Source organism: Lactuca saligna, chromosome 5, assembly GCF_052625555.1.
Source record: "Lactuca saligna cultivar CGN05327 chromosome 5, ASM5262555v1, whole genome shotgun sequence".
Taxonomy (NCBI): Eukaryota; Viridiplantae; Streptophyta; class Magnoliopsida; order Asterales; family Asteraceae; genus Lactuca; species Lactuca saligna.
The window spans coordinates 283,299,746-283,322,076 of NC_136421.1; the positions used below are offsets into that span (position 1 = coordinate 283,299,746).

At 32.2% G+C, this 22,331-nt stretch overlaps 1 protein-coding gene across 1 annotated transcript; it reads right to left on the reverse strand.

The window, feature by feature from the left end:
* Window positions 1-11,601: 11,601 nt before the first annotated feature.
* Window positions 11,602-17,151, reverse strand: LOC145048049 (villin-2-like). The gene is made up of 20 exons (XM_078996445.1): window positions 16,777-17,151; window positions 16,384-16,501; window positions 16,150-16,249; window positions 15,990-16,058; window positions 15,482-15,896; window positions 15,271-15,403; window positions 15,013-15,172; window positions 14,800-14,944; window positions 14,432-14,691; window positions 14,191-14,328; window positions 13,970-14,101; window positions 13,746-13,874; window positions 13,501-13,648; window positions 13,371-13,381; window positions 13,137-13,277; window positions 12,909-13,034; window positions 12,749-12,811; window positions 12,461-12,677; window positions 12,188-12,378; window positions 11,602-12,011 (listed from the first exon to the last, which is right to left on the reverse strand). Exons 2-20 carry the CDS (start codon window positions 16,434-16,436, stop codon window positions 11,898-11,900), a joined length of 2,745 nt encoding a protein of 914 aa, XP_078852571.1. The 5' UTR covers window positions 16,437-16,501; window positions 16,777-17,151; the 3' UTR covers window positions 11,602-11,897.
* Between the last annotated feature and the right edge of the window lie 5,180 nt (window positions 17,152-22,331).

The following is a 22,331-nucleotide window of genomic DNA, read 5'->3' on the forward strand; positions in this document are numbered from 1 at the left end:
TTGACCTATGGTTGTCAAGAAAAAGTCATAAAAATCGCTTTAATGCATGATAACAAAGTTAGTGGCACAGACCAAAAGCAGGATAAAGAAGTTTTTTATTGATACACTTCAACTTGCATGAACAAAGACATATATGTTGTTCTAAGGTTTTCAATAAATCTTTTATACATGTTATTATAATCTTCGATTAAAATTTTCTAATTTTATATTATTGAATTTGTTTATATCAATGGTTTTAGTTTCAAAATCACCATTATAATACAAGACTTTATCGACATGGTGTCACTTACGTTATTTGATCGTGACGCAAAGAAACTTCTGGAAAAAAACACACGAGAGTTGTTTCAAAAGTTTAATAAGGTTATCGATATTAACTTCATTTACATAAAACTATTTTTTACTTTTTGTTTGTCTATTTTTATAACCGTTAATTTTTCATTTTTAGAAGAGTAATATGAAGATTTATCTGTGTGTCTTGAAATTACTTTTGGATAAAAAGTTGGCGTTCAAAATTCAAATTTCTCATTATAATTCGAAGAACAATGTTGATGGTTATGAATCTCAAACTTCAATGTTGATAATAAAATCACTGTTGAATTGGGAAAAAACATTGAACAGGTAACATTCTTTTACGAAAATACTACAAACACTACACTTATTAGATTCATTTTTTATATTTTAGTTGATCGACTAACATATTTTTATGTACTACAAATATAGGCACCGTAATCTGATTCATTTAACGTTTTCTCGGCGAAATTCGGATGTCGAGACACATTAAATTGAAAGGTTTTAAATACAATATAACTAAATCTAATATTTTAAAGTATTGACATATGAATTTATTTTCTATATTTAGGATGTTGTTTCGTTTACTGGTGAAAACGTCACACCCGCTTCGAATCTTGGTAAAAGTATTTCAACAAGTCCACTGACTAAGTGAACATCCTTTAAAAAAATGTCTAGACATGAAGAATTAAAACACAACTTGGAAGATGCTTACGATGTTGATAATCTGGAAACAATGTCCTTAACCAAACGATCATTAACATCAATGACAGATCGTACTTCTGGAGCAAGCCAAAACTGTTAATTCCAAAGAAAGAACAATAATATATGATTTTCATGATTTTATATGAGTAGTTGGGTGATTTGAGAACGGTTGATTTCATATTATGTTTACACACTATTTGGTTTTTGATTACTTTGTTTCATACTATTCATTTTTTGGATTAGAATTTTGATAATTTAAATACATTTTAGGTTTTATGAAATGTTGAATTATTCATCTATTTGTCTTTTGAGTTTAAACTCATATGAATTTAGAATTTTAATCATTTTTTTACTCTATTATTCCGTTTAAAAGTGAATTTGTCAGCATTGTTACAATGTTATTCATTACAAACTACAACTTTTATGAAACTATAAACTTTTATAATTATTTCAACCGTTCTAAAACAATTATTTATAGTTCATTGTGAATTTATTGATAAATTTATTAGTAAACATTTACCGTTGAATTTGAGCAATGGTTAAATTTGTCCATTTTCTATTGTTAAATCAAGTGTAAATGAATTTGAACAATTGTTAAATTTCATATTCTATAATGTAATTTATGCACTAATTAATCAAATAATAGTACATATCCAAGTGGTCGGGTACCTCCAAGACAACAAACATGTAGCACTCGGTTTTCTGGTATGTAATTTATTTTGCTGTATTTTACATTTTTGACCTGGGACTCGGTAAGTTGAAGGCCCAACTCGTCGAGAAAGAGTGGGTTTGGACATGGGACTTAAGTGATGGAATCGTCGAGTCGGTGGCCAAACTCGACAAGTAGGCTCTGACTGGACAAAACCCTAATCTGAGGGTTTGCACCCTATTTAATCATCTCTTTCAGCCACCACTCATCCTTATTGCTCCCAAAGACTCTCCATAGCAAACCCTAAGTGTTTTGGTGCAAGAACTAAAGCTTTTGAGTGATTTTTGTGTGTTTTGACCTCAAGGAAGAAGGAACAACATAGAAGGATCAAGAGGAGGTTGAAGGGTTCGAGTTTGGTTCATCATTTGCAGTCTTTGAAAGGTATAAAGTATGTACCTTGCTTGCTTGTTTGTTAGATCTCTTTTTGGGGAAGATTTAGGGCTTTTAAGCCATATGAGGTGACCAACCATGATTTGCAAACATGGTTGGGGGTCAAGAATTTGGATCTAGCACTTGGGAAGAGTTACAAGGCAGATTTGGGTTGCTTTTGCACCCAAGGAAGGGCCCATGCAACAAAAGAGACATTTTAGAGCCTTTTGGCTCAAAAGTCCCATGCATGCACGTAAAGTTTGTAAATTTACGTGCTAGATCGAGCTTAGGGACTTGGATCTATCATTTGGACAAGTGTTGTACATCATAAATCGAGGATTTAGGGTGTGGACATTATCGACTTGGTGAGTCTGTTCTTGGGACTCAACGAGTCCAAGGCTTTGAGTCCCATATCTGTTGAGGGTCAAAAGAACTTAGTTAGGTGTTAGAAGGGTTGTAGCAGGACAGAAGGAGTGACACAACGCATTGGACTTAGTTTTATTCCTGGAGTTCATGGGATTTGACGAGTGCTAGAACAGACTCGGCGAGTCCAAGGCAATCTTCTTATGTTTGAATATGAACTCGATGAGTTGTTCATATAACTCGGCGAGTCGGATGAAGGTTCATTGATGTTTGTAAAGAAGGGGAACTCGTCGAGTCATTGCTTAACTCGATGAGTCGAGTCATGGATAAGGACGAGTAAAGGGTAGGGACTCGACGAGTTGACGGCCCAACTCGGCGAGTCGGGTCAACTAGAAGTTGACTTTGACTTGGACTTGGTTGGGGGTAAAATAGTCATTTTACCCTAAGAGTAGATATCAGATTATGACTGAGTGTTTTGTGGGGATTATAGCCGAAGGATTTTCGGAGCAGCAGCAGACAGAGGTTTCCCGCGTAGATTATCAGCAGCTACTCCTACGAGGTGAGTTAACTTCCAGTAGGGGTGGGTCTAAGGCCACAATGTCAGCCCACCAAAAAGGAATATTTAGGAAATAATTTTCTTTGTGATAATTATCTTTGTCTTGTTATGTGTCTTGGTTATGAGATTTATCTGTATGATATGTTATGTGTATAGTAGGGATCAGTTTCCCTGACAGTGGTCCTTAGGACTGAAGGGTAGGTTAGTACCCAAATATGCCTGATTGTATGCTTATATCTTGATGTTGTATGCTAGTGGTAGGGGGTGGAATAGTCCCCTATTACCAGTTGAAAGATACCGATGGAAGTTAGCGGTTGAAAGATACCAACGATGGTTACCGGTTGACAGATATCGATGATGATTATCGGTTGAAAGATACCGATGATATTGTATGGTATGTGGTATGATGGGGGAACTCACTAAGCTTTGTGCTTATGGTTTCTGTTTTGATTTCAGCTACCTCTTCGTCTAAGGGAAAGGAGCCGACGGCGTAGCATCGCATCACACACACACATGATTCCGCATCAGATTTTTTGGGATTGCACTTTGATTTTCATTATTTTGATGTAATGGTTTGGGACACAATATTATGATTTTGTAATGTGTTGCTTTATTGACAATGTTATGGTAAAATGTTTTAAAAATTATTAATTCAAAAATGAAATTTTCGGGTTTGAATTTTGGGATGTTACAAAACAAACATGTAAATTATATGCAATTTCACAATATTGTAATTTTTTAGCTGGATTTAAATGAACAATTACTTCTTTCACTTGATTTAGATTTTCGATTACTCATATAAGGTTGTAATAAAATAAAATTTTGATAAATTGAAAAAATTGTTCAGCTAAACCTTAAAATTTTGAAATTTGTTGGAAATTTTGTTATATGCCAAGTTAGACTTTTTTTTGTGTTGTCATGTTTGCTGAGTTGACTATGTAGGGTTCATTTGAAGTTTCATTTGTCTATAAGAATGTTAATGTTCACATCCAAGTGGAAACAATCACAACCGGTAAGCATTCTAAATGATTTTTCACTTACATTAATCAAAACTGTTATTTTAAGTGGTGCGTTCTCATGGATGTCACACTGGTTGTCATTATATAGACCTTCTAGCAGTCTATAAAAGAATCATAGCGGCTTTATGAAGATTTATGATATTTATTTCAATGAAAAATATGTTGTTTTATTGTTAGGTTACATATCTGGTTATTTTTTTATTATTATTTTTATAATTTGATTTTGACAATTTTGATCTAAATTTGATAATTGAAGCAGGTAGAAAAGATATGTGCTAGCAATTTTGAATTTGTATTGCCCTATAGAAACCAACCGTAGCTTTACAGACCATTCCCTCATATATGAGTAGGTCTTAACATTTCCTAAAATTCAGCTACAAGAAGTCATGGATGCACTTCTTGAATCAATCTTCTAAACCAAATTTCATTTGTTAGTTGGATGTAGCGATCAAAATGCAAAATTTGTAAAAGTTCATTATTATTTATTAGTGTTAACATTTAGCAAATTATGAAACTAATATTATATTTTTGTTCATAACATGTTTTTTTTTGTAATAATTTATTTGATTAGAAGATATGTATATGTGATTGAGTGTAGCCTGAAAAATCATATTTTAATTTTTATAATGAAAAAATATTTTAAAATCGACCAAATTACAATATCTGAATTTGATGTTTATGGTTATGACAATTCACTTTATTTATAATGTTTATCGAGTTTCTTTGCATAATTTAATGTTGTTGGTACATGTAACAACTTATTGTTGCTTTTGGTTTTACAGAGCTAATATGAAAAGAGTCATATGAGCTTCCATGGGGGTTGGTACACCAAACAAAGTCAATTCGTAAAGCTACTATACAACATGTTTTAATCAAGAAGTCGCATTATGTTGTGAAAAAACAAAGATCACATAGATCATTTATGTTAAAAATTACTGTATTAAAAAACCAAATTGCTCTAATATACATATTAAATATTTTTATCTAATAAGTTTGGTTCAAAAACTCTAAAACTGAATCTAACCAACATTTTTTTATTAAAATTCAACCTAAGACAAAACCACCTATTAATGTGATATGTATTTAATTTATGATCCCCACGTTTAACGCGGATCATAATCTAGTTGATATTATACAAAAAGTAAATTGATAGTCACAATTAAAAACACTTTTTTGGTCTTTGTCATTAATACATGACTTGCATAAAATGCGTGGAACATATAAAAGTATATATGAGTAGTCACATTGAAGAATACGGGTTTCAATGACGTGTCTTCCAAACCTAATATTCTGTAATCCATCATTAAATAGTCATTTGGCTTGATGAATATTACGAAATAACATACGTGTGATGGTTTTGTTGAAATTGATAATTAATCATAAATTTATAAATAGTTATTTCTGTACAACATTGTATTTTTTTTGTTCGTATGTATGTGATCGTTATTTTTAATTAATATCTAAAATGGTTTCAAAACATTAGCAATGTTCTTTAACTCAAAGTTGATAATAAAACATTGTATATATTTATTTTTCGTATGCATATCATCGTTATTTTTAATTAATATCTAAAATAATTTCAAACATTGGCAATGTTCTTTAATTTATAAAATAATCATGTTTTATCAATGATGTGTTATAATCATCAGTAATGGAAACTCCGTCGTTCAAAAAATATTTGGGAATTTCTATATGTATCCCCTCCCTCCAAATTGTTGGTAATCTTTTATATGCGTGTGTTTTTGTCTCCTATAATATGATGATTTATATGTATGAAAGATTCATACAGTAACATCCAAAATATTTATACAGAATATGATGGACATATGCCGATCTTGTTACGAGATATGAATCATAATAAAGTTCGATACATATTAGTTAAGTGAAATTCACACCCACAGTCTATAGGTTCAGACTCCTCCCAAGTCCCAAGTCACATCTATGAACATAGTCGGCCTGGCCAAATAAGAAAAATAAGGAAAAAAAATTCAGCACTAAAACAATGCAAAATGAAAAATCACGAACAGGATTCCCAACTACTCATGTTCATCAAAAATTTAATTCTTTTATTATGACATGTCATTAGTTTTTATATATATATATAATTTACTAGTTTATAACCCGTGATAACCACGGTTATATAATTAATTAAACTTTCGTATTAAAAAATCAAAATTATTATATAATTATTTTAAATAAATTATTACTTAAGAGATATTTTTTAGTTATATAAAATTATAATCGTTGATTTAAATAAATACGTGGAGTTATATCATTTTATAATTTATATTAATTTTATTTTATTTTTTAATCTGATGTTATTAATTTAATATAATTAAAGGGAGAAATTTTAAATTTTGAAATTTAAAATGAAGAATCAATTATGAATTTAATAAAATTAGAGTGGAAAATTTAAAATTTGAAATTTAAAATGAATAATTAATATGTTGACAAGTGGTATGATAAATGATATAACATTAATGAGGGACTTTAATTGCATGACACTTGTCAACATGAAACTAAATATATTCTTTTATTAGAATAGGGATTTTGTATTTATTCCTATTTCTCTCACTACGAATGAAGATCTTTATTGATCCAGTTTTATATTATTTCCTATGAATTAAGAGGATTATTTGTGTAGTTAAACTAATTTTTTCAAGAAATTGTTGGTCAAGTGAATAGATATTAGCCTTTATTTTAGACCGATCAACTTTCAAATAAAATTGTATTTGATATGAGCCCTCAACGAATAGACGTTACGTTTTGTATGACTATGTATGTTTTTTATAGTTATTAGCAATTTCATTCATTACTATATAAAATAGCAATGTAAAATTATCATTTTCATAAATCAACATATTCAGTTATATGTATAATCAAACAATATAATTTCTTACTCAGTTAAAATTTATTACTCTTTCAGTCAACATTTTTTTCAATTAGCAACTATCAAACAAGTCGTTAGATTGCATTTAGTATGCATAAAATATTTTATTTTATTGTAATTTAATGTTTGGTCGCCATATAAAATAGTTTATCATAATTTATAATTAGCCTTTTGATAAGCTACTCTAAGATAACTTATCCATAAAACTGGTTTATATATATATATATACACACACACACACACACACGGCGAATGCTCGCACGTTGTGCAAAATACAATTATAAATTTAAATTATATTCTATTAAATATAAAAATGTCATAGTTAACTTTGATATAATAATTATTATACTAATTTAGTATAAAATATTAATTATTTTGAATATATGATCATATTAATTCTATTAAAACAATATATGCTTAATCGTCATTTTAAAAATTACATTTGATTGACTTTTTAATTTCTATGACTGTAGTTATTTAAAACATCAAACATTGTTTTTGTGTTTAAAGGTAACAATATTATTTTTAACTATTATCGTTATAAGTTATTTGTAAGATACCTATTTAGAAATTATTAATGTTTATAAAAATAGTTTAGGAAATATTTTAATTGATTTGTGATTACAATTTTGTTTTTACATTTAACACTATAATTTATAACTTATAACTATTTACAAAATAATCATTGGATTTTCTCTAAGTTTAATTGAAATTTTCATTTAAATTAGTAATTTAACACTGTATCTAAATTAACAATTTAAATATTTTATGCAAATAATTCAAAAGTTGTGATTTTAAACTGACAATTTAAGAAATAACATATCAAAACTAAGTATAAGTAAAATATGTTAATTTAATATTCAAATTTAGTTAATTTTAGGATTACAATTAGCGTTACACCTATTTAACATTATTAACCAATATATAATTATTATTATAAAGAAATTGAAAAGTAATAAGAATTTCAAATACATGCGGTAAAAAGAAAATTATATCTTTCAGATTTACATGAAAATTTTAAAATAATCACGATTTTTACTTAGTTACTTTTTTGAAGCGGTACAAAACAAACGATAATATTTAACATATCTAATTAAATATTATCTACATCACAGTATATAACATATGATCGATAATATCTATTTGATCTAATATATATTAATGATTAAAGCACGACATACAACAATTGTATTAAAAGAATCCAGAACCAAAAAATATATATAAATAATTAATATATAACAAATTTACAAATTAAAAGCTATAACATAATAATATATCTCGAAAAGTGATCATAAGACCTCAAACCAATAAAAAAAACCTTTAAGCTTGTTTCTTAATGAAGTTTGTATGTGATTTGTATGCATGTCTACCCAAAAGATTGATCGGTTTATAGTAAATGTTTCATTAAGTGTTTATTAATTATAATATAAGTTATAAAACCTTTGAGTGGTAAATCATTATTAAGAAGGTTTTTGAATTGTATTAGTTAAAAGATAGAGATTTCAAATGAATGTGGTTTGATCAAAAATGATTTTATATAGTCTTAGGAGTTTCAAATGCATGAGGTTCAAGAAAAAATGTTAGCTTTATAAGATATATATATATATATATATATATATATATATATATATATATATATATATATATATATATATATATATATATATATATATATATATATATATATATATATATCTTCTTTTCCTAATAAATAAGTATATAATTGCCATGTAGCAATTGCTAAGCCCTCCCCAAACTAATTTTCCCGCTCAAAACGCCTAAGTTAAATTCTACCCTTACAATCCGTTTAGAATCCGTGTGACAATTTCTAAGCCCTCCCCGAACTAATTTTTCCGCTCAAAACGCTAAGTGAAATTCTGCCCTTACAATCCGTGCGAGTTCCTGATTTTTAGCATATTTAAGATTACAAGCAATTCAAATATTCACATTAAATTAGGAAATACCTTAATTTCTATCATACCAGTTATGGCGACGTTGAATTGATATCCCAAAATATCAACAATCAATTTTGAATTCGATAGTAATAAAGGAATCATAATCGTATCCAAAGATAAAATGCCTGAGAGAAGGATTTCCCTTCATATATACCTCTAACCTTGACTTTCAGTCAATCACCCATTTTTAAAGATATAATCCATTTGTGGCAAATAATTGAAGTTCTCTTGCCATTGATTTCAAGTTAATTATCAAACTTCATCTTCTTCCTATTATTTTTTTGGTTTGCATTTTTTTTTGAGAGACGTAAGGATAGTTGCATCTGGTTTTTGATTTTCAGAGTACATCATGTTTATTTTAGTTCTTGGTTGCTGAATTTTATAATTATGTGAATATTGACCTTGCAACTAGGTCATACCAAAACACTCTCATAATTCTGATTTTTCTCTTCTTGATACGACTAATTTATCTGCTTCCTTCTTGATAAAACTGTCCTTGATAATTAGTTTTTTATTCTGCATATCTTTTCTACATTTACTGGTGTATTCGGACAAGGCTATTTATTGTTGATGTGTTTTGGTGGTAATATAATATAAATCCTAATAACCAACTACTTTTTGTTTTGTTTTATTCATGAATCTTAAAAATTAAAAATAATTGGCAATAAATTAGGAACCATTTAAGTTAATGATAATCACACACCACCTGTTTGATGTTATGCTTGAGTAGAACTGTTGTGTTATGCTTGAGTAGAAATGTGACGTAATTTTATTCTTTTGATGTTCATAATTAGTTATTTTTGATGTTCTATAAACGAGATGATTTGAGGATCCATAAGTAAGGAGTGACATTTACCCTATTACATTGATAATTTACATTCATAACTATTTTTGTATGCAGATAGCAAATACACCCCTTCATGTTGTTTTTGGTCATAATAGTGTTGAAATAGTTAAGTTTCACTTGAAAATGGCAGGACGTGAAACTGTTGAGTTTGAAGGGAAGAACATTGTGTGTAAACAATTACGAAAATACAATTAGGTGACTCGCTTAAATCATAAATATAATAACTTCATGTTTTCATAAATATTTTTGTATGCATATAACAATCACACCCCTTCATGTTTTCATATAGAGAATAACATTGTCTGTAAACAATTACGAAAATACATTTAGGTGACTCACTTAAATCATAAATATAATAACTTTCCTTTGGTCTTCAAAACATATATATTGTAATTGCTTGTGTTTTCCAGTTATAAGTTTCTTTATAAGTATGATTCTTTTTTTTCTTATCTTTTGCATTGTTTATTTTTTTAATACGCTCTATCTTGATAATGTTTGGCCACTCCATTGTTATAGAAAGGAATATACACAGGTTGCATTTTTGGTGAAATCCAAATTAAACCTAAGTTGGTTGCTATATGTGAATTTAATTCATCGCTAGAAAATATTGTACATTTAATACAATTTAATCAAATTCAACTTTAATCCAAAGTTGGAAAAAATCCATATGGTTAATACACTGGAAAAAAAACTATTTTTGGATTTCTAACAAAATCTGAAAACATCTGAAACCGGATAAATCGAAAATAACAACAATGTTCAAGTAGAATCCAAAGTTGCAAATAGCATTCCATTTTCGAGTTTAATCCAAAATAGCCACCTGGTTAGAGTTAACAAACTTTAAAAATCTAGAATAAATATAAAAGTCGAGTTTAATCCAAAATTGGTTGCTATTTTTGCATTTTATCTAACACAAACAAAATATGATAAAGGTATGTTGGGAGAGGATGATGACGAAGAAACAAATTTGCTAAAGATAAATAGTGAAAAATTTGTAAAGGCTCAAGGAATATTCTTGCACAAATGGAGTATAATTGTTTAATCATTAAGTATTGTTTCGTATTGTATTGATATGGTGGAGGCGAGAACTCTTATGAAATATCCAAATTTTATCTTCTAAATAGTATATGTTTGAGTTTTCCAATATTATCTTCCAACCATGATTACGTTTTTATAGACTCTGCATTTTCATGTGTTTCTTCATTTTTCTTGGATTTTATCTTTTTACATTTAGGTTAACATTGTACTTTAAAATAAGAGCAAATGACATTTTTTGAAAATATTTGATTGGTCTTTTTGACTTCGGATTATGAAAAGTGTTTTTGACTTCGGATTATGAAAAGTGTTTCTTCATTTTTCTTTGAACTTTGAAAAGATGCAATTTCTAATACGTTATATACAACCATATGATGCTTCATCAACGTGTAAATATTTTGAACGACCTTATTGATTCAAACATATGTGCTCAATTTTGTAGTTTGGCTTTCACATGTGGGTTTGATTTTCTCATTTGCAGCCTGTTATTTCTACAGGCTACACGATACAAACATACCACATCTCTTTGTGTAAATCCCTACTCCTTCCTAATGTCATCGACCCATTCCACAGGTTTCCACAACTTCGTTGCGTTGTTTCTGAATCTGAATCTTATTTTTGTCGAAGTTTGGTGTAATTTTGTAGCTTGATTGCATTGCAGGATACTGAATAAGAAGTTAATTTTGAAAATTATGGTTACTTGCGAATCCGTTAGTTTGTGGTTCTCATTTGTCTGAGCAACACAAAATATTCTTTGGTTCTTTCAACAAAATTTATAGATGATTGACTGTCTATATATATGAGAGAGAGAGAAAAAAAAAATTCTAGGTGATAACAAATGAGACTAGGCTTGAACAAAATAAGAAAACATGGAATTACGACATTAAATAAACCTTTATCCATTATGTAATACAATTTGAGTGAGGTGTTACATTTGCAGTGTATAACTACACTCTTTAATCACACATGAAATAACAAAAACCGATACTAAATATTCGCTATAATCGTCATAATATACCACAAACGATCACGAAAACACCTATGATCGTGTGTGCCAAAACAAACTGTAAACAATTAATCATTATTGATTGATATATTTAGAAAAAAAGAGTGGTCTTTAATCTTTATTACTTGGTTTCAACCTCATGACTTATTTATTTTCTAGAATAGCTCAACTTTTTTCTTTGTCACATCTTGCTTCCATTTTGGCAATTTATAGAAATCCGCTTTCGTCATCCCCAGCACAGACTCAAATTCTTCCACAGAAAGATAAGCCTGAAACATCATCATAAAATTCATCAGCATAAAAGAGCAAGAAAGCTCATGACATGTCCTGTCCTGTCCTGTCCACACTGACAGGACATGACATGAACAAGACTGGACAGTAAATACTGTCCAGTCTAGTCCTATGTGAGGACAGTTAAAATTTGAAAAGTAAGTAAGGAAGTAACCTCTCGTCTCTTAAGGTCGATGCCAGGAACGGGGTTCTCGGACTTAACCCTGACTTGGTCATAGGTGAAAGTGGATGGACTAGATAAAATACCATTTTCGTCCTCCTCGATTTCTACCTTTGGTTCTGAATCATCTTCTTCAGGAACCGGTTCAGGTTCTGCAGGGGGTTCAGGTTCAGGTTCAGGTGCTTCTGTATTTTCAACAAACAACCCGTATAAATACATTGCTGTTATTAAACGGATTTAAAAAAAAAAAAAGTAAATTGAAAATACCGGGTGAGGCGTCAGGAGAGGGTTCATTAACAGGCACATCAGTAAGAACACCTGATAATGCAGCAACTGCAGCTCTTCTCTGTGATCCCCCTCCCCCACTTGATCCTTTTACCGAACTACCACCACCGCCGCCGCCTCCTCCACCTCCTGGTTGGAAAGCCGAGTTCAACGCCGCCAGGGCTGAAGCCCTTTGAGTGTGCCCACCACCTTGATTTCCCTATATTAATAATAAAATCACTAAACTAATCGGTTTGGTTTGGTTTTATAGGGGTGTTATTTACTAATTACCTCTCCAGCATGGCCTGCTCCAAACAGTATTGAAATCTTCTTCTCGAATGAGTTCCCATGAATCTAGTTGCATTCAAAAGCACATGAAATCCAAATTAACATGTGAAATGGGTTTATGGATATAGGTATTAAGTATATGTAGTGTAGGAGAGGAGCATACTAATGGTTTAGAAGGATCCCATGAGAAATATGTTGTGAAGAAACAAGGTTCATTTCCTTCCATTACTTTGTATAATGGCACATGTGGCGACAATCCATCAAGAGATCCGGCCCATTCTATGTATTTCTGAAATTTAAAAAAAAAAAAAAAGAAAAAAAAAAAGTAAATTGTTTATGCAAAAATGAAATAATATCCGATGCATGTCAAACGTGGTACAACTTGTGTTACCTGGCCAAGGTCAAGAGCATTTTTCTTCTCCCTTGAGTCAACCGCTTGACCAGCCCAAACTAACACCTCAGCATGTGTATCTAATATCAAGATATCCTCTGGCAACAGGTCATCTTGATCAAAGTTGTAAACTTCTTCGATCTTTAATATATAAATAAATAAATAAATAAAACTTGTTTTAGACATTTGTTATTCAAATAAATAAGTGGGATGAGCAAAATGTATCATACCCACCTCAAACTTTCCTGGAAATCCACAAAGCACGGAAAAAATGGTAACAAAAAAACTAGTTAGAGAGATTGAATATTTAAAAGAAAAAAAGTAGAACTGAAGTGGTATTATTATATTTTTCTGAAAATGAAACCTTTAATGAGTGAGAATGCAAACAAGTGAGGATCTCTAAAAGTCTCCAGTGATACTTTGGTGCTAGTGAAACTTTGTTTCCCTCCAAATCCAAGCCAGAAAGTTGAGCTTTCTGTTCCTTCATTTTGGAATTTTGCTTTTACACCATGCTGATCAAAGATAACATAACATAAAGTATTGATTATTGAATTCTTTTTTTTTTTTTTTTGCACATTAATTGTTGTATGAAATATGAATAAATGATACCTTCAAAAAATCAGCAATTTTAGCTGCCCATTCTTGCTGTTCAAAAGTACTCTGAGTTCCTTGCCAGATATATACATGGGAACCAGATTGTATAACAAAGCATTCATATGAATTCAAAGATTCCGGCACCTAAGAAAACACATATTGAAAAACTCCCTCATGAACACCAGAATTATCATCATTCATATCCATATAGTTCACTACAAGAGGATGAAAGAGCATACAAAATCAAGTTGAACAGCTTTATTATTATGCACTGCAGTTCCCAATATCCGGATAATAAAATTAGAATCTGGACTGTAGGTTTCGTCAGTTTGGTCTGCAATGGAGCTTTTATAGCTAGAACTCAATCCGCCCTGAATTCATATCATCATTTATCGTCTAATTCCATAACAGAAGAAAAGGGATTCGATTCGCAAATCAAATGAATGTTTTACGATCGTACCTTGAAAACAACCATCGGCTGGAATATAGCGATAAATTGTGGTGGTTCTTTCTCTTGATAGATACGACCTTGAACAGGTCTCGCCTTCAGTGAATTGAACATCGATGTAGTCAATTTAGCAGCTGTATTCTGATCCTCCTGTTGATTAATTAATACACATCGATTAAGAGTTAAAACGCAATCGCTCAATCGTTTAGTTGATTTCGACAGACGATTTTGTATTTTTGTTTGTTTGATTTACCTCTGTGCTATCCTTTCCAATCCAATAGCAAAGATAAAATTCTTCCTTCTTTTCTCCAGTATGGTAACTGTAAAGGACAATGTAGCAATCGCCACTGTAGAATTTACCGAAGTCCTCATGTGCAACCGCCTTTTTAGCACCGCCGTCGATAGTCCACACCTCAAGTTTTCCGCCTGATTTAAGCAGAGGAGGTACTTCCTCGGCTACCGGAGCATTTTTGTCTTTTCCTTTTGGGCCAACACCTTGTTGCTTCAACAGCGCTATAATCCAAATTCCAAACCCCAATTATAGCTCAATAATCATCCAATCCAATTATAGTAATAAAAAAAATACTCCACAATGATGAATGAAAGTAGGTTGTTATTTACCTGTTACTTTTCCTCTATTCTCTGCTTGAGGTGCAGCTGCCGATGGCCATGACTCAAAATTAGTCTTGAATGCAACCGTCTCATAACCTTGAATTAACCGGGTTACAAGGGTGGATTTTGGTCGACCATGAGCAGTGATATACTCCTACAAATGGACCTTAATGGTGAGAATAATCAGTCAAAAGGGTAAAAATGTAATTAACCAAATCCTACCTCAGCACCCTGCATCGCAGCTTTTCTACCGTCAACTTGTGTTGCTCTACCAACCCACACGAAAACCTCCGCCCCACAGTCCATTAGATAACATTTGTCGTTTTCCAGGGTCGATTTCGTAAATCCTGTAATTTCATCCTTCACCTCTGATCCACCAATGCTACCCAAAAAAAAAAAAAAAAAAAAAAAAAAAATTAGAATTATGTAAAATATAATTTGTCAGATAAAGATTAAAGAAAACCAAAAGGAGATTCGTACTTAAAAAGTTTGCCAGGTGTCCTGTCTAGAACTATATCATCATCACCAAGAACCTTCTTTCCAATAGGAGCAAACCCTCCAAAGATAACCCAAAATTCACCCGAATCACCTTCCGCTTGTAGTTTCCCATCATCTGAAATGATTTATAAAAACAAAATGATAAATGTAAATCTAATTGACTAATCATGTGCTTTAAATGTATATCCCATACCAACAATTGCAACATTGCATGTTCCCTCATGATAAGTGTCCTTCAAATACTGAATAACCTCTAAAGCTTTAGCTCTTTCTTGAATATTCGAGTTTGCTCCATTGAATTGAAAGATCTTCTCTTTAGTATCCAAGATAAACACATCATCATGATTCAACAAAGATCGAGAGAATTGAATCTGTTTCACATGAACAACTCTTTTCCCTTTGCATATATACAATCTTGTTTCGAATTCCATTTCTTCGGGTTTCTTGAATCCAGTTGCAACACCACCTTCAAGTGGCACAATACATGGTTTGAAATATGACAAGAATTTATCAGATTCATGACTTTGAATCTCTCTATGTTGCACTGCACGCCCTCCAAGAATCGCATCAAGCTCAACTGTTTTTATTGCAGCTGTTCCAGCTTCATCCTGATTATCACATTTAGTTAATTTGAATTGAACTTTTCTTTAGAAAAAAATAATAAGAAAGTGTTATTTAATTTGGGATGTAGGATGTTATACATTGCTTGTATCTTTTCCCAACCAGAAGTGTATGTCGTACCCATAAGCACCTCCTCTTCCATTAGAAGTCTGCAAATACATAAAAAAAAAATAACAATAAAATTATAGAACTAAGATAGGAATACACAAGAAAGGATGATGTGAAAGATTATGAACAAACCCGCAAAACAACGTATGAATCACCCATGTAGAATCTACCATAATCTGATTTTGGCAAAGGAACTGGTTGAAAGTTTTCAATTCTCCATATCTCAAGCCCTCTACAAGGTGTTAAGTGAAAAACTAACAACAAATGAAAACGAATCATACATGCATATAACGACTGAATTTCTAATGTTCTCGAAAGTAGATGATGATGATGATGATAAAAGAAATTGATGTTGGGTAAGGATACGGTTTAGAACCAACTCCCTGGAATGCAGGTTCAAGAGCTTTTGCAGTAGCCATGGTGCTTCTAATTTCTTCAAATGATGAGGGAAGAAAATACCATCAAAATTCTCACTGTGTAGTCTCTATATGTAAGATTTTGAGAAAGGAAGATTAGATTAGAACAATCCTCACTAAAAAATAGAGAGAATCAAAATCAGCTTAAGCAAACATCTCATCATCCCTAACCTCTGAAAATTAATTTATTTAGAAGATGATCTTAAGAATTAGGGAGATTCGGATCGTGATATTGAGAAATCGAAATTAGATCACAATAATAACAATATAAACTCGCAACGAATTAATAAACGAGAGACAAATCAAGTACTAACAGAGGGTAGGTTAATCAACGACAACGTACCTGGGATTCGATCGCTATAATAATTGTCTCCAAAAACGAATTTTGGAGAGACGGATATGAAATTGAAAGCAAAAAGCAAATAAGTAATGGATTTTAAGGAATTATGGTTGCAGAGAAATGGAGATATGAAGAAGGCATTTCGTTTTAGAGAGGAATGAATGATGATGATAGGGAAGGGAGTCTCGTTGAGAAAGATGTTGAAATTAAGGGAAAAACCGGATGGCCATGCATTGTTTTCGTTTCAATTTCCCTCTGTTTTTGGTTCCATGAATTTTTTCTATTGCATCTGCATTTGCCATTTGTAGATCGATAATTGCTTCATCGTCCCGGGGTTATTGGCAAAGAATAACGAAAAGGGCGCCATGCCAAAGAAGTTGAAGCTCCTGGTTGATTGGTGGTTTCGAAATTATTGCATTATATAATGTCCAAAATGATACAACTATCGCAAACGTAATTAAAACAATTTATTAATGAAACGTACTTTTTAATTCCTGATAAAAAAATTACAGTTTTTTTTAGCAAATTACACAAATGGTCCCTATGGTTTGGTGTTTGTTACGCGCCTTGTCCCTAACTCCATTTGTTAACTCTGTCAATCCTTGATAGTTTGCTTTATTACAAGCCTGGTCCCTCATCTAACCCGCCGTTTGATTTTGGAGTTAAAAACCCCACATGCCTTGCACATTGGGGGTTATTTCTATCATTTTACTTATTCATCCCCTTCAAAAACCCTAGATCGATCATTAGAAGCATCACCCTTTTCTTCCCCTATGTTTGTTTTTCTTAGTTCATCTCTCATTTCTTTAATGGACAAAAAATCAACAATGAAGAAATGTAATTGCGGCCAACCAAGTGTTATACTGACATCATGGACTGACGACAACCCCAGAAGGAAGTTTTATGGCTGCACAAAGAAGGTAAGGTCGTTTTAATTCTAACTTAAGCTTTTGTGTGATAATAACCGTAAATATGTTGGATTTGAACTTGATAGAGACCTAAATATAAGTTTATTGGATGGGTTGATAAGGAAGGATGTGGACGATGTACTACGATAATTCTAGGGTTGTTGAAGGCTAAGAACAAAGTTGAAGCTGAGAATCGGCTGCTGAAGATGATCATTATTTTAAGTTGGGTGTTCATAGGAATCATTATTTACAAGTTGTAGTGCTTCAGAAGATCCAATTAGTATGTTATGTAGGATGTTTATGTCTTTTTGGAACTTATTTTGACTTCTATGATCCATGTAGTTGGTTGTTGTATATGAATTTGAAGTGTTTCTGGAATGTATTATGATTAAGTGTTTGGGAATTTGGTAATATATTTGCTAATATTTCGTCAAAAACTGATGGTGAATTTGGTAACAAAATTAAACACTTACAGTTGATTATATTTGGTCAAAAACTTATGGTGAATTTGGTAACAACATTGGACATAAACAACCAATAACATATGCTAAAAAAACAATAAATAACACAAGTGGGATTTAATAAAGGGTAATTTAGTTTCCATAACATAGTTTCATACATCACCAAAATGATTAACCAAAAGAAACACAATTTATCAAAAGTATTAACCATAAGGACACAGTTTAACCAAAAGAACTGATTAACCAACAAAACATACTTTCACTAATGGATCAAGTCCCTTTCCCTCAACCAGCTATTCCTTTTCCCTTACCAAAACCACCAGGAGCACCAGGACCACTAGATCTTTGTCCTTTACAACTCCTTGCGTTATGACCAATGTTGTTGCACTTTGAACAAGTGATCAACTTTGGTATTGTTCCAGTACAAACCCATCTCACTCTATTCTTATCATTTTTTCAAGGACCAACTCCCTTCTAGTCTCTATGGCATAGAGTTTTACCTTATCCTTAAACTCCTTTGTTGGACCAATTTTTTGAAAAATAGAGAAGGGTTCACTAACAAGAGCTTCATCATTCTCATGTGCCCTTTGAATTGCTCTTATTGACTTTTTCTTTGACCATTAATCCCCTCATTTGATGATGAATCAGATACTAAAAAGTCAGTGTTAATCACCTCTAAAGCTTCATCATGTATGCCTTCACCAACCATAGTGTTAGACGAACCTCCAACCCATTCCACATCTTTATCGATATTCATTTCAAAGTCTTGCATATCCACATTAATATCATCCAACATATTGTTAATGTCCACAAAAAAAAATCACTATCATCACTTTCATCATTGTCACTCTCTAAGTCACCAAACTTACCAAAACCAAGTCATTCTCCATATGATCAGTGAGAGTAGCATCATTACCCAAATCCTTCTCCATATGATCAGTGGGTATAGGATCATTACCCGATTCCTTCTCCATGTGATCCATGTCATTCTCCAAGTCAACAGCAGGTGTGTTATACTACTCCGGGAACAGTCTCTTTGAACAAGATGGAGGTTCGGTAATCTCCGTAATATGAACTTTACTATGGGTTGGGGACGTTAAATATTTGTGCAAAGTAGTTTTGTCATGCTCTATATATACGTCAACTAACTTATGCTTAGCCACAAAGTCCCCAAATAACGAACATCTCCTTTACTTGCTAAAGCGAATAACCCAAAATCTAAATCGCCAAAAGGCCTTTGAAAGTGATAGTAAAGTGGTTTACCTACTGAAGTATACCCTAGGTCTTCTATCATCTTATCAATGTCATGAACGGAAAAGGTATCAATGTCTAGTAAATCAACAAATGTTTGCTTCCCACAAATATACTTCCTTCCAGGAAAGCTTGTAAACTCACCTCCATGGTGCATTCTTATTGAAAACACTGTCGGATGTCCAGTTGTAGATGAGAGAAAATCGTTTTTAGCTAACAAAATTAACTTTTAACAGTTAATATCATTCAAGCGAAAGTCAATCAAACATACCATAAGTTTGAACAACGTCGATTTCATCCATTCACTACGAATGCCCCCAATAAACCATTGCAGTTCTTTGTTCTTGCACTCGTCACTCCTAGGGTTTTCATGTAAGGATTTTGCACATAACTGTGTTTTTTTGGTATACGAGTGTGTTGTACAATGTAGAGTATGATCGTGTAATTGAACGCATCGATTTCTTAAACTGGCGGTAGTCTGAATAAGTAAAATGACAGAAATACCCCCAACGTGCAAGGCACGTGGGGGTTTTAACTCCAAAATCAAACGGCATGTTAGATGAGGGACCAAGCGTGTAAAAATATTAAACTATTAAGATTGGCAGGGTTAAAAATGGAGTTAAGGACTAGGCGCGTAACAAACACCAAACTATAAGGACCATTCATGTAATTTGTGCTTTTTTTCTTATACTAGTAATGTGATCATTTATCAAATAGTAATTAATCACTAGTTGTTACATTTAGGAATGATCGATCTTGAATAGGTCCAGAAGAAAGTTTGTCCGATTTGGGTATAATCCATTTGATCTCGTGCTACCCTTTTTTCTGAACTAATTAATTAAATAAGTTATTACTTTATTATAATAATTTTTGTAATAACTATAAAATATTAAAAATTTTAAATATCTTAGAGTGAAGGATGTGGTGTGCCACCATTACCACACCGCACACCGCACCTCATTTTGCTACTAATAAAATCATACATGATGTATATAAATTTTGCAATGAAGAAAAACGAGAGAGAAATAATAGAGATGGAAAGATACAGGAAGAGTAAGAGAGAGAGGAGCACGACAAGGTATTGCCATTTTTTTCTTGTCATGTGTGACAACCCGATATTTCAACTCTATGTAACGACCTAAAAAGTCAAGTATTGTAACCATTTTTGTTATAATGAAATTAACTTCGAAAATAAAATGTCCAAAAGTCTCTAATTAATTACCTACTATGTTAGATGTCATTAAACCGTGATCGTACATAAAAAGAATGCCCAAATCTGACTTCGTATAAGGAAGTTATGAATTTTCCAAGTTCGGCTTAGCAACGGACAGCTAAAAACTCGAAACAGAGATCGAGCGACTTTTGACCGGAATGACCTAAATGAGAATCGAAGGTCTCGACAATGGTTTTTTCAACGGTAAAAAGTCTGGCAAAAACAGACGTCAGATAATGAAGTTATGAATTTCTAACGAAATTTTCTTACCGCGACCTTTTAAAAATAAATAATAAAAATATTTTCAAAATTTGCTGACGGAATCTAAACGAAAGTTGTAGAGCGTAGTCTCTCCTATGCGTGGATATAAAGAACGTCGAAAACGGAGTTCGTATGAAGCATATATGAATTTTTGAAGTTTATTAAATAATAAAAATATAAATTTTATATTTAATTTCGGTATTATCTGAAGGGTGAGTCACCAGGCCGATCCGAGTTACGCCCAGTGTACACTCGTACGCCCAGCGTACTCGAGGCCTAGGCCTCGGATCGTCCACGTCGCCCCTATGCGAGGCTACGCCCCGTCCCATCCGAAGGTCCGAGGCAGTCGAGGAAGCGGTCACGCATGACGCACGCGTACCGAGGCGGTTCCCACCCCATATAAAAGGGATGCGAGGGTTCCGAAGAAAAGGCTCAATTCCTCTCATCTTTCTTGCGTTTTTGCCTTGTTTTCCATGCACGTGCTATCCTGAAGCCCCGGTTTCCTTGCTCAAGTGCCGAAAGTCGTTTGTGCTCCCGAGATTCCCGAGAATCCCGAGAAAATCTGCTTTCTCGAGTCGAAATTCTGCTCGGTTTTCATCTCGCCTTCTTCAATCTTTCAAGTGAGTTTATACCCCTATAATCCACACTTTAAATGTTTTATAAATGCTTTTATATGCTTTTAGGGGGGTGGAATACAAGTAAAGCACACGATTATTACCGTGTGTTATATAAAGTTTCATTATACACTTTTTATCAACGGAATCATATGTGATTTATAACTATTATAGGGAAATCTTTCGTATGCAAAATATACCACGATAACATCTTATCTTTGAAATAAGAAATGATTTATGTATATATGTAAATCAAACACTCTGCTTATACTATATATATATATATACATATATATGTGTGTGTGTGTGTGTGTGTGTGTCCATCTTTGGCACTACAAAAATTATACTTTTCATAACAAGTGAGCATTTCACTAGGGATTACTATACAAACGAAACAAACTTTTAGAAAACTATAGTAGGTATAGTTTTACGAGAACATTACGAACTTTTACATACTAGAAATACTATTTCAAGAAGTTACTTTCATATATAAGAACAAATGAACATTCTCACACGTAAATCTGTTTTATACTAAGTTTTGTGAGACATTAAACTTCAGGTACGCTCGAGTACACATTTCAAGTCCTGTATTATATACCAGAATCCCTTGAAGGGGGAGCATGGTGTTTATGTATAGATCTATACGGGATTGACAACCCCGCGCCCTGACTGTTAGCTACAGTACACCATTTGGGGTGACAAACGTCAGAACATTCCAACGCCCGAAGAACATTGTGTATAGGCATTTCTAGTCAAATAGCATGGTTATAAAACTCTCATGGAGTATCAAAAACACATTGATTTACGGGGTTTTTCAGATGTATTGGCAATTTTATACGTACATTAACTA

Coding starts and splice junctions, on each gene's coding strand:
- LOC145048049 (XM_078996445.1), bottom strand. CDS start 16,436: ATGGCTACTGCAAAAGCTCTTGAACCTGCATTCCAGGGAGTTGGTTCT. Junction 14,102..14,190: donor AGCCGATGGTTGTTTTCAAG/GTACGATCGTAA, acceptor ATATGAATTCAG/GGCGGATTGAGTTCTAGCTA. Junction 13,035..13,136: donor ATGCTCTTGACCTTGGCCAG/GTAACACAAGTT, acceptor TTTAAATTTCAG/AAATACATAGAATGGGCCGG.